Raw genomic sequence first — 14,646 nt, 5'->3', positions numbered from 1 at the left:
TAGCTTCTTCTTTCCTACCTCAGTCTCCCTCTACTCACCCCCAAGCCACCATGTTCCTACAGCAGGACAGAGACTTACAGCTGATTGTAGTAGAGATGATTGATGCTAAGGTCATGTGTGATTCATATAATGACCTCGATAGCTTCTCCTTTCCTACCTCAGTCTCCCTCTACTCACCCCCAAGCCACCATGTTCCTACAGCAGGACAGAGACTTACAGCTGATTGTAGTAGAGATGATTGATGCTAAGGTCATGTGTGATTCATATAATGACCTTAAAATATTAGAGCCATTAATACTATCCAACATTACAATTGATAAGAACTTATGTAGCACCCAAAGTAATTTGGTTATGCTGTTTTTGGAAGAACTAGCTCTTCCATGTATTTTGAAGGCAAAAGCTGAAGAGTTACCTCTCTTGAATACCAGAACAGATTAAGTAAAGCAACCTAATCATAAATCGTATTTTCTAAATAAGCATCTACTTGAATTTTAACCTAAGAAAGAATAAAAAATTCTGACTACTTAAAAAGGTCTTTTAATTTCTTTAATTATTTCAATATTCTATTTGTACTTGTTATAATTAAGTCAAAAAATAATAAACTAAATCAACATGTCTTACTTTTTATTTGTGACCTACAAACTATGTTCAATGAACTCTTTAGGAGAATAATGCTTCTTTTTGTTGTTCTTTTGTTTTTGTTTTTTTATACTAAATATTTTTATACTTTTTTATTGCAAAAATATTATAGTTACATGAGCAAGGTAATGAGTACATTTCTTATCAAGCACTGTTACCTCCTCCTTTGTTTTTCCCCTACCATCCCTTCCCTCCCATCTCCACAACTACACCCCCACGTCCCCTCCCCGTGCCTAGATTATAAAGTTCATTTTTCAACATAGTGTCTTGTGCATCTCGTTGTTACAATGGGTCAACCTGTATCCCTATTTAAGCATTTTTTTCCCTTCCCCTCCACAATTTGGACAAGTGTATATACAAGACGCAGGGCACCGACATCATATACAGTGAAAACAGGGTTATACCGTGGGGGAGCAGAAAAGGTCAAAAGCTATGTACACGTGACCAGATAAGATGATTTTAAATGAGATGCACCCCAAGGAAGGGACACAAGTATTTTTTTCTTTTTCTTTCTTGCTGTTGTTTCCAACTTATTTATAATGTACCATGTGATAGTTTTTGTTTCTTTGTATGTTCCTCCCTCGTGGAATAATGCTTTTTTAAGAGACCATAGCCTCTTTGATATTTTGCCCAAAAAAGTCCACTTTTCTTTCCATAGCGTCTTTGATTTGAATTTTTTACTTATGAATTCTTATTATTCAAGGAGCAACTTATTATCCTTATTCTCTCTCCTCCTCTTCTTCCATATCTTTCTCCTTTTCCTCTTGTTCTTTTCTATCTTTTCCTTTGAGTCTTCTGTCTCCTACATTGTTTTCTTTGAAGATATAAATATGTTCAGTACCCAGTCAAAATATTAAAATGAGGTATAAGTTTGAATAACTTAGAACGCCAGTACTCTTGGATCAGAACAGCAGAAAGGAAAATGGTATGAGTGATATGGTAGATGAAATTGTGAGTGTTTCTTTAGTTCATATTTATAACTATTCAAGAAAAGTTACTTAAAATAGAGTGTATACTAATTTACTGCTATCTGACCAACAGAAGAACCAAAGAGAATGGTTAGAGTAGAGGTGGGTTCAGATTTAGAGATAATGTTGTACCTATTTTGCAAGACATTGAGTTGCTATTTAACACAGGAAAATTCCTCTAGAGCCCCCAAATAGAGCCTGCATGTACTCTAAATTTGCCTGTGTCAAATTAAGCATAGCAAGAAGACTGTGAGTATTACACTTGGAGCATTATTAGCTATTTAGTAGGAAAAACTGTTTTTCAAAGCACAGAAATGAGAAAACAGATGAAAAGAAGTCTGGGAAACATACTGGCCTGGGTTAGCCAGTGTGCCTCCTCTTGTAAAGCATATTCTTTTAAATTAAGCATAACATGTTCAAGAAGTAGCTCCCAAAAAAGCAGAGTTTCATATTTAGTTCATGCCAGAATCATGATGCCCTTTGACTCCTTTCCTCTATACTTTGTGTTCTTGTTTAGAAGATGACTAGTGTGTTACACAGGCAATGTCTTAATGCAAATTGAAAATCATTGGTTTGTTTCATATTTAAGGAAATATGGAAGTTGTTTTTTTGTTAAGTTATAAACTACAATTGCAGCAGATTTTTTTCTTACAGACAAGTGCCCATCAATCTTACTATCTATGTAGTTTCCTTGTTCCTATAATGATTTTTCAACCCTCAGTGTGAGCTCACTTGAAAGCATTTGCAAATGTGCATTCCAGATTTGGAGGTCTTTTATTCCCTCTGAAGTCACACCTTTGAAGTCACTTATTTTACATGGAAATCCCCTAGGTTTTACTTTTTTCTTGTTTGCTTATGCAATTCAAATCCTTGTAAGAGACTCTCAGTGGCAAAACCAACACAACATGCTTCCTGATAGATTCCAAGTGCCAACATCATGATTCAAAGTGCTACCATTGTCTGTTTCCTTTCACAACCATTGACCAGGCCTTGTCTCTGTCTCCTCTCACAGCTCCGACCTCCGCTCCCAAGGACTTGACAGTCATTACTCGTGAAGGGAAACCTCGTGCTGTCATTGTGAGCTGGCAGCCTCCCTTGGAAGCCAATGGGAAAATAACTGGTAAGTGCCCAGCTTTCTTCCCCAGTTTTGCCCTGCCTGCATCACCAGAGACTGTGTACCTCACATTTTACTCTTTACCTTAGTGTTTAGAGTGTGTCTCAGCATCTCTGGCCTTCTCTGTTTATCCTTTCAAGATCCCCTACTGACTAAGAATTCTCTAATGGTGCATTCAAACACAGACACACATGCACTTCCTTTGAGCTGCTGTTTGCAAGATGTGTGTTTCAATTAGGATAGACCTTTGTTTTGAATCTTCTAGGGCATTAAGCTAACCTTCTCATAAAGTGCTTCTGAGAATAACTGACTACAAAGAAGCTGGTTGTTTGGCAATTATAAAATACAAATGATGCCTAATGCCCATGTACTTTTGTGTAGCACATGTGAAGGAGGTTAAGCTGGAATTGCGCTTTTTTTTTTTAATTTTTTCACTTAGCTTTTTAAATTTCTCACTTAGGTTTTAGATTCTTACTTAAATCATGAGGCTCAGAAAATACTTAATATTGACTGACAGAAATTGAACATAATGAATATTTTACAGTGACAGATTTTATTTTGTCAAATATTTCTGATAACATCAATGCCTAATTAAAGCATCCATTAGAAGCCTGTAATGTTAATTCAGTATGAAAAATATAATGGGATTCTATCAGAGATTTTGCATTTAAATGATCACTTTAAGCTTTTAATAGGTATCTCCATAGCATATAATTATTATGAAAAATATTGTATGACTCCAAATATGCACGTTATAGTCCAATTAACTGGAACCATCCAGTTAGAAACAGTAAGAATCACCCTGCTTCTTCTTTTCTTCATACAAGACATGGCTAGCTGTACTGCAAATTAACAAATTGATTCAGTCTCTAGGTGATCAGAGAGAAGCAAAAATATTGCAGTCAGAAAGCATACTTACCTTATGTTGAGTTAAATTCTCAAATCTACAGAATGAAAGGAGGTTGTGAAAGTTCCAGGTGTGATTGAAATGTAAGATTTGTCTTCTGGAGGAAATTGCTTTTAGGGCAATAGCAAGCCAAATTTTCATTTGAGCTGATAAATATGAAAAAAAGAAGAAAGGCATAAAATCTCCTGCAATCTTTTATGTGTCAAACTGAGGTTGACTCATTCCAATTTCCCTTTTTCATTCTTGGTACCATTATTTCCTCACATCAGTTCTGTTTCAGTGCCTGGGTAGCTTTTGGATTATTTATATTTTATTTTATTACAAACATTGTAAATCAACATATAATAACTTTGAAGACAAACGAAGCTAGGCAACTGGAGGTCCATGCCTATGTCCATAGCTACTTAAGAGGCTGAGATCTGACGATCATGGTACAAAGCCAGCCTAGACATATAAATCCAAGCGACTTTTTCAAGGTTTAGTTTATTTATTTTTTTATTTTATTGTAAAGATGATGTACAGAGGGATTTGTTACAGAAACATGAGTAAGGCAATGAGTACATTACTTGTCGATCATTATTACTCTTTCCCTTGTTATCCCACTATCCCTTCCTTCCCCCACCTCCCCACCTCCCACACTACTCCCCCATCCCATCCCTCCACCTCCCACCCCACCCCCTACCATACCCGAAGTTGTAAAGTTCGTTTCCAACATACTGTCCTGTGGGTATTCTTGTTGCAATGGGTCATCCTGTGTATCCAAGTGACACCCATTAACCAGCAAAAAGCCAAGTAGTAGAATACCAACCTTGAGTAAACAAAAGCCAAGCAAAAGCATAAGACCTTAAGTTAAAGTTATAGCCCCAGTACTGGCACCAAAGAAGAAGAGGAAAATATTGATGGGTCTAATGAAAAAAAATTGATGAAAGGACAGCAAAAGAGATATTCTCTATCACTTAATTTATATGCTTATTTAAGTAATCCTTTCTACATAGTCAATATGAACTAATAGACTATCTTTTCAACTTAAACACAGCTTTATTAAATATTGCTTTTCCAAGGGAAGAAAACAGAATTCTAGCCTATATTAAGAAACATACGTTAGGTGTCAAGATTTCAGTACTTGTATAAGAAACCTTGTATAAGTACTTGTATAAGAAACCCTGTTCTCATATGTTAGATATCTGTTCAGTTGTTCTCAGTAATTAAAACCCATCTTTCACAGTGGAAAAATAAAAGTACAAGAGGCAATATTTTTTCTTGCCTTTAGAAACCTTGCCTCAATTATTACAACAAAATTAAGATTGTCAAGTTGTGATGTTTTGATTGAATTTCAGCAGGGAGCAAACACTAAGAACTCTTCAGAGAAAATCTATTCCATGTAGACCTTGGTCCTTACAGTCAAATTCTTTCCAAAAATAGGATAATAAAATGTTCAAAAGATTGTTCTAGGCCACCAGGCAAAGGGTAAGATTTGCTCTTCTGAGTCGGTAATGGAAATGCAAAAGACAATGTGAGCCTTTGTCCAGGGCAGAATATTCTTCTAAGACGCTTGTATCTCTTTTCAAACATGGACAGCAATATAACATGCTGCTGAGAGATGCACAGGAGACACTTGGACAACTTTTAACGTTTCTGATTTGTGTTTTACTTCCTCCCCTATAAAATAAGGATAGAAAGCATCACTTCCTCATAGACTAATCTTTGTCTTTTCTAAAATCTCTAAGCCCTTTTTCTCTTCCCATTTTTCAGACATTTTCTATGTGATGCTCTCCAGCATGCAAGTCTTTTGATTCCTTGATTTCTTTCTCTGGAAAAGGATCTATACTAGAGTCAAAATGATTAATTTATGACGCTCTATATTATACAAACAGGATTCTAATATAGGAGTGCCTATATGCTTTACAGGCTAAAATAGCACATAATACTTGGTTTTTTTGGTTTGTTCAGGTATATTAGAGACAAAAATGAGGTAGAAAAAAAAGAAAGGGGAAATAATAGAAAAATAAAGGGACTTGGACATAGAAAACTAAATATATAGACATATAAAAGTAGTGAAAAACAATAATTTTGTTTTACCCTACAAGATTTTGTAGAAATTTAGAATGTAAGACTTCATCAATAACATTAATATCTTTTTAATATACCAAACTTACATAACCAAATTAAATTGTCTACTTTCCTATGGCCATTATTAGGATAGAATCATGTAATGTTTTTATTCTCTTGCTATCTAGCTCTCAATTTAAAAAAATACAGTCTTCCCCTTAAAAGTTAGGAAACTGGCCAGGTACCCGTACTCACATCTGTAATCCTAGCCATTCAGAGGTTGAGCTCTAAGGATTGTGGTTCAAAGCCAGCCTAGGCAGGAAGGCACTTAAGATTCCAATGAATTATCAAAAAGCCCAAGTAGAGCTGTGGCTCAAGTAATAGAGTGTTGGCCTTGAGCATAAAAATCTAAGGGACACTATCCAGGCCCTGACTTCAAGTCCCAGGACCAGCAAACACACACACACACACACACACACACACACACACACACACACACACACACACACACACACACACACACACACACACACACATTAGGAAACTGCTAAATTAATCAGAATTGAGAAAACTTTACATTTACACATCCAACTTCAATTACTTGATTCCCTTCTTAAATAGTTAAATGGGTAATTTTAACAGACGAAATCACAGTGAAGGTAAATATTTTATTCTCATTTGAAAAATGCAGAAGCAAGGGTACTGACCTAGATGGCAGCTTTGTTCTGCAAACTTTCATCCCTATCGCAGCCAATGAAAACCTTTAGCGATTTCATTAAGTGTCATGAATGTAAAACCTATGTACTTACAGACTTCCAAACTTCATTTAATAAGTGAGTTTCATAATGTGAATTTCACATAATACCTGTTATGTGAAGATCATTTTATTAGGTTTTCTGAGGAACAAAAATGTAATAAACGATATGGCTCCTGAACTAAAATAATATTTTTATCCTTTTGAAGAGATAAGGCATGCACATAATAAAAAGATATCCTTTACCCCTATTTGGGCCTTCTTTTCAATAGATCGGGTTCTTTAGGGATAAGAATGGAGAAAGATTTGGGCCAAAGATATGAAGATATTTTATTGACACCGAAGATGATGACTGGGTTAGAAATGAATGGATATCCCTGAAAACAACTTTTTCTTATGCCAAGATATTTTTCAATCTCTGATCCAATGATATTTTACAAAATCTTTTGAAATCTAACCTTCCAATTTTAATATTTATCAGAGGAGTCATAGAGAATTTTCACATTTTATAGCATTCTTTACATTAGAATTGTCATTCCTTTGCTTGAGCATCAAGCAAAGTAAGACATTTGTATGAGGCATCATTGACAACAAATGTGTATGTACACACATGTATATATACACATATATATCATCTATCAACAAAGGTAATGATTCTTTAATGTGTGATCACAGAGATAATCTGGGGTAGATTAATAGGGTTAGGCGTAATTTACTGAAGTAGGTATTTGCTATATAACAATATTACTTTGAGTTTGTACATATTTGTGCTCTTGGTTTCGGTATGCCTGAATCTGAGCACAGTGAGTTAAATCCTGTACTTTAGAACCTCTGGCAAGGCTGCAAGTCAAGATGTGAGTTTGACTGGAGTCTGTTCTTTGATTGGGAAAAGAGTTGCTTCTAAACTTATTTGGTTGTCAACAACAGTCCATTTCGTCTTGATTTTTCTCCAGAAACCATCATCATTTCCTGCCACATGGGCTTCTTCAGTTTACTTTATCAAAATAAAAAATGGAGAGAATCTATAGACTTTGATAGCAAAATCAACACATAATCTTCTATAACCTCGTAAGGGAAGGGTCATCATATCACACTCATTGTATTCCGCTTGTAAGAAGTAAGGCTTAGGACTCTTCTTGGGCTTAGATGGAGGGACTACACAGGATGCAGTATCAGGGAGTAGGGGAAATTGGAGTGTTCAACATTTGTTCTCCACAAAGATTCCTGCCTTGGGGTATAACTTTTATGATTACATTATGTTTTTTTTAATTCTGTAAATTATACTAATGCTTTAGGTAATCATTAGAAGTAGATGGATTCTGGAAATACCCAATAGGAGAAAAATGAAAGCCAAGATATGCAAGTTTTCAGCTCTGATCCCTCTAAGAAAAATGGGTTTCTGAATATTTAAGTGTGTAACGTGCTTAATCCTATACAACTGCAAGATAGAAATGTCCAGTTCAGAATCCAGATTGATTCCACCAGGCCATCTACAATTCCACAAGAGACTATGATGAGTAGTACAAAATCATTGAGTGCTCTTATCCTTAACAACAGTATGAAGTTTACAGGGGAAAAAAAGCTCATGATTGAGAAAGGTCTTCTAGGCTAGTTATAGCTAAAGTCAGACATTATGGATAAGTACAATTTAGGCAAGGAAAATAATGGAAATTACAATTAATAGTGTGTGAACAGGAGGGAAGGAAGGATAAGGGTGATGAGGACAATAGTCTTATAGTGAAGGTTTGTGCTGAGATGCAGTATGCTGCCTGTCACTGAGAGAGGAGACCTTTGCAACTTACTTCTTACATAGTCTGTCAGTGGACATCTCACATCCCCACGCATGCAAGAAGAACTCAAAAGGACCGGAGAGGAAATTGTTTTAATCAATTATTTTGTAGAGAACAATTTACAAAGAATGTAGTGAAGTGGACAAGAGACTAAGGGATATCTGTGGCAATGTGACAGATCACTGCCATATTTTGGTAGAAATGGAATATTCATGTTGCAAGGACAGACGTGTCCCCTGTAAGACCGATCTGATGGTGCAATATAAAGATGATTAATTAGTATTTCTAAGTAAGAGCTACCGTACAAAGTGGCCACCTCTAGTGCTAGAAAATGAGTAGATTATTAAAATAGCTGGATTCATTGCATTACATTCTAGAATATCATGAACAAGGATTAGCATAAAAGTTATACATCCCCTATCACAATGAATGAATACCCTCCAGTGTTCATTAATACGTCAGATGCTAACTAGGACACTTATAGCAACCCAGTTCATTTGCCTTGCTAGGCTGGAAAAGAAGGAATGGTGTTATTAGATATTTATGTGTGGTAGTAGAGCTCTTTACAGGTCTTAGGCCACCGTCAGCTTCCTCATTGGAGAAAGGGAGGCGTCCAGACTTGTGCCACTTCACAGATTTATTATGTCAGTGAAATATGATTCTTTGTTTTTATCACACCTTAACCATGCAAAATGCTTTATGCTTTCCAATATATTTTTATTATTTCAGCACAAGCCAAAATAAACACCACTTATTTTCATTATTGTACTACAGCAAAAATTCAACTGACTTATTATCTCTGTTTTACATGTTTTATCATGCTTATATATTAGAGCAAACTGATAATCAAGCTTTATCATTAGAATAAAGCATTTAAAAGTATGTCCAAAAGTTTTATTTTCAATGGTGTATTCTATTTTATTGTGTACATTGATTCAATTATTTATGTAATCTTTGCAGTGTTAAAAATGTTTGACAAACTGAAGCTTATAGTTAGTAGATAGTGGACATACAATATTTGCTAGAAAGTATATTTGGTAAATATGATTGTGAGTAGAAAGAATTAGCACATGCAGTCTGCACACTAAACAAACTTGCGCTTGTCTATTTATACAGCTTACATCTTGTTTTATACCTTGGACAAGAACATACCCATCGATGACTGGATTATGGAAACAATTAGTGGAGACCGGCTAACTCATCAAATCATGGATCTCAACCTTGACACCATGTATTACTTTCGAATTCAAGCACGGAATGCGAAAGGAGTGGGGCCTCTCTCAGATCACATCCTCTTCAGAACTCTGAAAGGTTTGACTCATTTCCCATTTTGCCTTCCTTTGGTTGTGGGATTATTAGGGGAAAAAATTGCAATCTGTCTTGAAAACTGCCCTACATCATTTCTTGTGGCAACATGGCTGTCGGTTGTGGCTATCCAAACTAAATTAAAACGTGCCATTTATGATCAAAATTTACACATCAAAGAAAGAACTCTGTTACCATGTTTTCTGCTATCAGCCTAAGGCCAGCATTTTTGAAAAGCCCTATTAGACTTTTTAAATGATCTTGTGTATATTGGTTCTATTCAAAATAGAATGAAATCCTTCGGTCATTTCTTGAAAAAGAATATTGTTTAGATGCACTGAATTATGCAAATAGCCTACTTTAAATATTTTATTTTAAAAACTAATATCTTTTATATATTAAAGGAAATTTTGATGCAGCAAGGCAGAAAGTTTCAAATAAAATTGTTTTAAGAACAGAGTAGCAACAATGAAACTATACCATGCTAAGTAGTTATTAGGAGGAAAGCCCATATGCTTATAAGAATATAAATAAATGCTCAATTTAAAATAGGTACATATTCACACAGAGGAATATCAACTCTGAACAGTATTGGGTACATAAAAATAATTTACATATTAGCCTTACTGTTTTAAAGCATAGTATTGTTTTTCTGAATGACAAATTGTTCTATGAGCATAATTCTTTAATAATGGAAAGAAATTTGAATGTTCCATAGCTGATATTTAAAGATGTATTTATGGCACTTTATGCATCATCTTGGAGGACAGCAGGGCTCAAAAGTCTGTGACTATTTGAAGTCTGTATAACCTATGAAAAACATAGTATATGACAGCCACCATACTGAGATATTAGAAGCTCATAGATGATTGATATTTACCTGTAGATTCTGATATATAAAAAGAATAGTCTTAGAATAATTGTATATTCCATTTCTCCTAAGTAATTACTCCAACTCATAATGGACTTCTGCATTCTCATGAGTAAGCTATTTGAAGCTAGAATTTTGATAACCAGTGATCTGAAGGTTTTGTCAAGAGTATAACAATCATTCATCCTAGGCCTGTGTGACAATTCTTAATAACAGAAAAGTTACGGAGGGAGGCAGAGAATAAAAGTTCTCATCACTGTCCAACATTTGAGGACATCATATCAAAATCAAGCTTCAATCCAAATGAGAAAGTGAAATTCAGCCAGTTACTCATTTTGTGGGAGCATGGAACATAACTAAGTAATGTCTCACAGACGTTTCAACTTTATCTGTACATGGATACCAAATTAATTTCATACTTCCAGCATATGCCAACTAAGAGATCTGAGTGGGATTTTAGATAACTTAAGGCATCCAAAGTTATAAATTGCAGAACAATGATTAATCACTGGACACAGGGCACACATTAACTTGGTATTCATTCTGGTCTTTTTTATCCAAAGTTCCTTAAATATCAACTATAAAATGATTATCAAAATTGAATTTGATAATCAAATTGGAGGAATTTGATTATGAAATTCAGGAATTTATTCTATGTCATAATAGCCTAGAAGATCTATTTCTAATGCCCCCAACATATTGTTTACTGTTCTCTACCCTTATTGTGGGAAGTTCTGTAACAAAAGTTTAGATGGATACAGCTGACGTAATAAATAACTTTCTGATGTCTTAAATGTATTTTAATTTACTCAAAATATGGATCTTGTCTATCTTTGCAATGAAGGCATTGTACATAGGTGACCTGGCATGTCATTTTCAAGGAAAAATATGCTAAAACCAATAAATTGCTCATCATAATGGAATTAAAACCATAATAAACCAAATCTATACCTAAGATGTACGCTCTGATTTAATATTTCCTGCTCCCAAAGCTACTTCAAAACATAAAGCCTAAAATAAACAAACAAATAAATGAAAACATAAGGTCTCTGTTCATCACAATGTGACAGTGTTTGACAGAAAGGTTGGGAAGTTTTCCTATAACTGGAGAAACTCCCAGTAGTCCACCGGCTAATGAGCAAGTGTTTCATTGTAAAGCATGCCCCAGGCAGGATTCCATAGCCTCCTTCTTCCAAAAATAACAGCATTTTATCCATGAGGCTAGACTTTCATATATTAGAATGAGCAACCAGCTAGAAAAACTCAAACAAACTTATTCATTGACCACTGGTTAATGAAAGAGATATTTGTGATTAGAAAGAGGTGATATTGCTCTATTTTATGTACATAGATATGTGTGATCTATCTAGTCCTTTCCTTAGGATGTAAATTAGAAGAATTTTGGATCCAATGCACTGACAACACAGGATTTTGTAGCTATCCACTCCCACTCTTCCCACACCCTTTCCAGGCTCCCATTAATATACTGGCTCAAAGCACTGGAAATTGTGTTTATCTCTGACTGTGTCTTCCCTCCAAACATGCTTATGTCTCTTCATTGGCTTATGAAGGATGCTCACAATGGAGGGCACTGGAGAGAATCCCTATCTAGGGAGGGAATTATTTCCTAGACACAATAAATGTTCAGTAGAGAATGGTCTATTCTTTGGGCCTCCTTAATTGTTATTCTGAAATGTGAATCTTCCTCACATCCAGAAATAAAGCACACTGAAAGCTGTTTAACAGGACAGGAAAGAAAAAGGTTCAAATAACTTTGAACACAAAATCTATCATTTTTTGACGTGTAAGATGAGCATTTAAAAATTCAAGTCACAATCACAAGGATTGTAAGCCATAGTTTTCTTTCATTAGAGGAAATTATTTTTTGAAAAAACTATTTGGTCTCTGGATGGGAAATACTATTCAGTTGGTAATATGTTGGAGACAATAAAATATCTCAAATTTCATCCACTGCAGTTTTGCTAATAGATAAGCAAACACACACACATTTTTATTTTTTTATTTGCTCAAACTACCTTAATCTGCAGATAATGCATACAACAGAATGATAAAGGAAGAGACAAAGAGTAGAGATGGAATACAATTTATTTTTATCCTGTTTGTGTTTTCCTATTTCTTAATTTGACATCATGCCAAACAATTTCCTACTATGAAATGCTGATTAGGTTGGTTTCAGGAGTATTTCCTACTCTGGCTGCCAACCTGTATGCTTCCTAGATTGCATGGGTACTTAGGTTCCTGAACTATTCTATTTCCTTCTTTGTGTAGACCCAGTAGGGTGCATCTGACTCATCATGTTCTTCCTCAAAAGAAGACAATGACATTTGATAATGACAATGATATACAATGACATTTATAAAACTCGCTCATAAGCTCAAGAGAAGACACAATCCTAAATGATAAACTTTACAGAAGGATCAAAAGAAATATGGTACATAGATCCACCCTAGAGCATTATTCCTGTCGACAAAAATATGGTATTGCAGCCAAGCACTGCTGGCTCATGCCTGTATTCCCAGCTACACAGGAGACTGACATCTGAGGATCTAGGTTCAAACCCAGTTCAGGAAGGAAAGACTGTGATACTTGACAATATCCCCAATAAACTACTCAAAAAAAAAATCCCACAAAACTGGAAATGGATCTCTGGCTCAAGTGGTAGAACACTAGCTCAGGACCACCACCACCACACACACACACACACACACACACACAAATGGTATTGCATACTTAAAATTTACAAAACTATCAGATCTTATATTTTATTATAATCACTAAAATAATAATAATGGAGGGAGGTAGGAGAAAACTTTGAGAGATGAGGCATCTATCTACTAAATTGAAGGTGGTGATTTCCATAGATATGTACCCCAAATTCATAATTATAAATATTAAATATACAAAGTTCTACTTATAAATTATATATCAGTGACATGTTTTCTTAAATGATAAATGGCTAATCAATTGAACAAGCATCCTGACATTTTTATCCAGTATCAGGATTTGTATTTCAATTAGGTTATAATTTTGTTGTTGTTGTTGTTATTGTGAAAATACCTTACAGAGGGGTTACAATTACATGAGCAAGGTAATGAGTACATTTCTTATCAAGCATTGTTGCCTCCTCCTTTGTTTCCCCTTCCCATCCCCCCCAATCCTCCCCGCCTCCTCACACCCCCCCACACCAAAGTTGTGAAGTTCGTTTTTCGACATAACGACTTGTATATCTCATTGTTGCAATGGGTCCACATGTATCCCTATTTAAACAATTTGTTTTTTCCCCTTCCCCTCCACAAATTATCCCAACATCAAATACAGTGAAAACAGGGGTTATACCATGGGGGAGGGACATAAAAAGCAGCAAAGAAATACCTTATAATTATGTTAGAAACAATAGCAAGAAAGCAAAAACATTTGAGTCCTTATCTTGGGTTTCATTTTGCTTAACATCAACTTATCTGACCGTTTCTGCTCGTCTCAGACATATACCATGGTTTCCCTTATTTGCAATAGGTTATAATTTTATACCAAATTTTTATAGTTTCCTGAATATTAAATAAAGAATTAGCACTAATTTCAGAAAAAGGAGATTTTATTCATTTGTATAGAAGACATGTCTAAGATTGGTGTTTAAGATAAAATTCATTTTAAATGCCTTTTTTATTGTAAAAATACTGTATAGAGGGGTTACAGTTACATGAGCAAGATAATGAGTACATTTCCTATCAAGCATTGTTACCTCCTCATTTTTTTGAGCATTACTTCTTACATATCTGAAATTGCGAGCAAGCTAAGAGTTATCTTACAAGATTTAAAGATGTATTAATCTACTGAGGTTATTCTATATTGATTATTCTATATTGACTATGTCCAATTATTTTTTCCTACAAATTTAAGAAGCAGCTTGTTTCATTTATTTAAAAACCCTACATACCTAAAATAGCTTGCTGAATTTATTTAAATATATGTGTTTATAACATCCACTTTATTGTAATGCTTACTCCTAGTTGTGATTAAATGTATGTGCTATTTATTCTGTGTAGATAGAAGGATATGTCAAGTAATACATTAAAACACATTTCTATAGAAAAAAATCAATTTTCCCCTCTGTTCATGGAATAGGCATAATCACATATAAGTTTAGATATTTGTCAATTTTATTTCAGTAAAATTCAGCATTGGACTTGGTGTGAAAACCCGCTAACAAAACTGTTGATTTGATATGTCA

At 34.8% G+C, this 14,646-nt stretch overlaps 1 protein-coding gene across 2 annotated transcripts in view; it reads left to right on the top strand.

Moving 5' to 3' along the window:
• The window catches only part of Dcc (DCC netrin 1 receptor), a 1,013,564-nt gene that overhangs the window by 912,699 nt on the left and 86,219 nt on the right, over nt 1-14,646 (top strand). For both annotated transcript variants that reach the window (XM_070029124.1, XM_070029123.1), the window contains exons 19-20: nt 2,620-2,727; nt 9,338-9,532. In XM_070029124.1, coding sequence (XP_069885225.1) covers nt 2,620-2,727; nt 9,338-9,532 — 303 coding nt within the window. The remainder of the gene's footprint in view (nt 1-2,619; nt 2,728-9,337; nt 9,533-14,646) is intronic.

The sequence above is a fragment of the Dipodomys merriami genome, unplaced genomic scaffold, assembly GCF_024711535.1.
Source record: "Dipodomys merriami isolate MVZ:Mamm:240054 unplaced genomic scaffold, mDipMer1.0.p SCAF_2, whole genome shotgun sequence".
NCBI lineage: Eukaryota > Metazoa > Chordata > Mammalia > Rodentia > Heteromyidae > Dipodomys > Dipodomys merriami.
The sequence above is the reverse complement of the archived record's forward strand: the minus strand, read 5'-3'. Positions and strand labels throughout refer to the sequence as shown.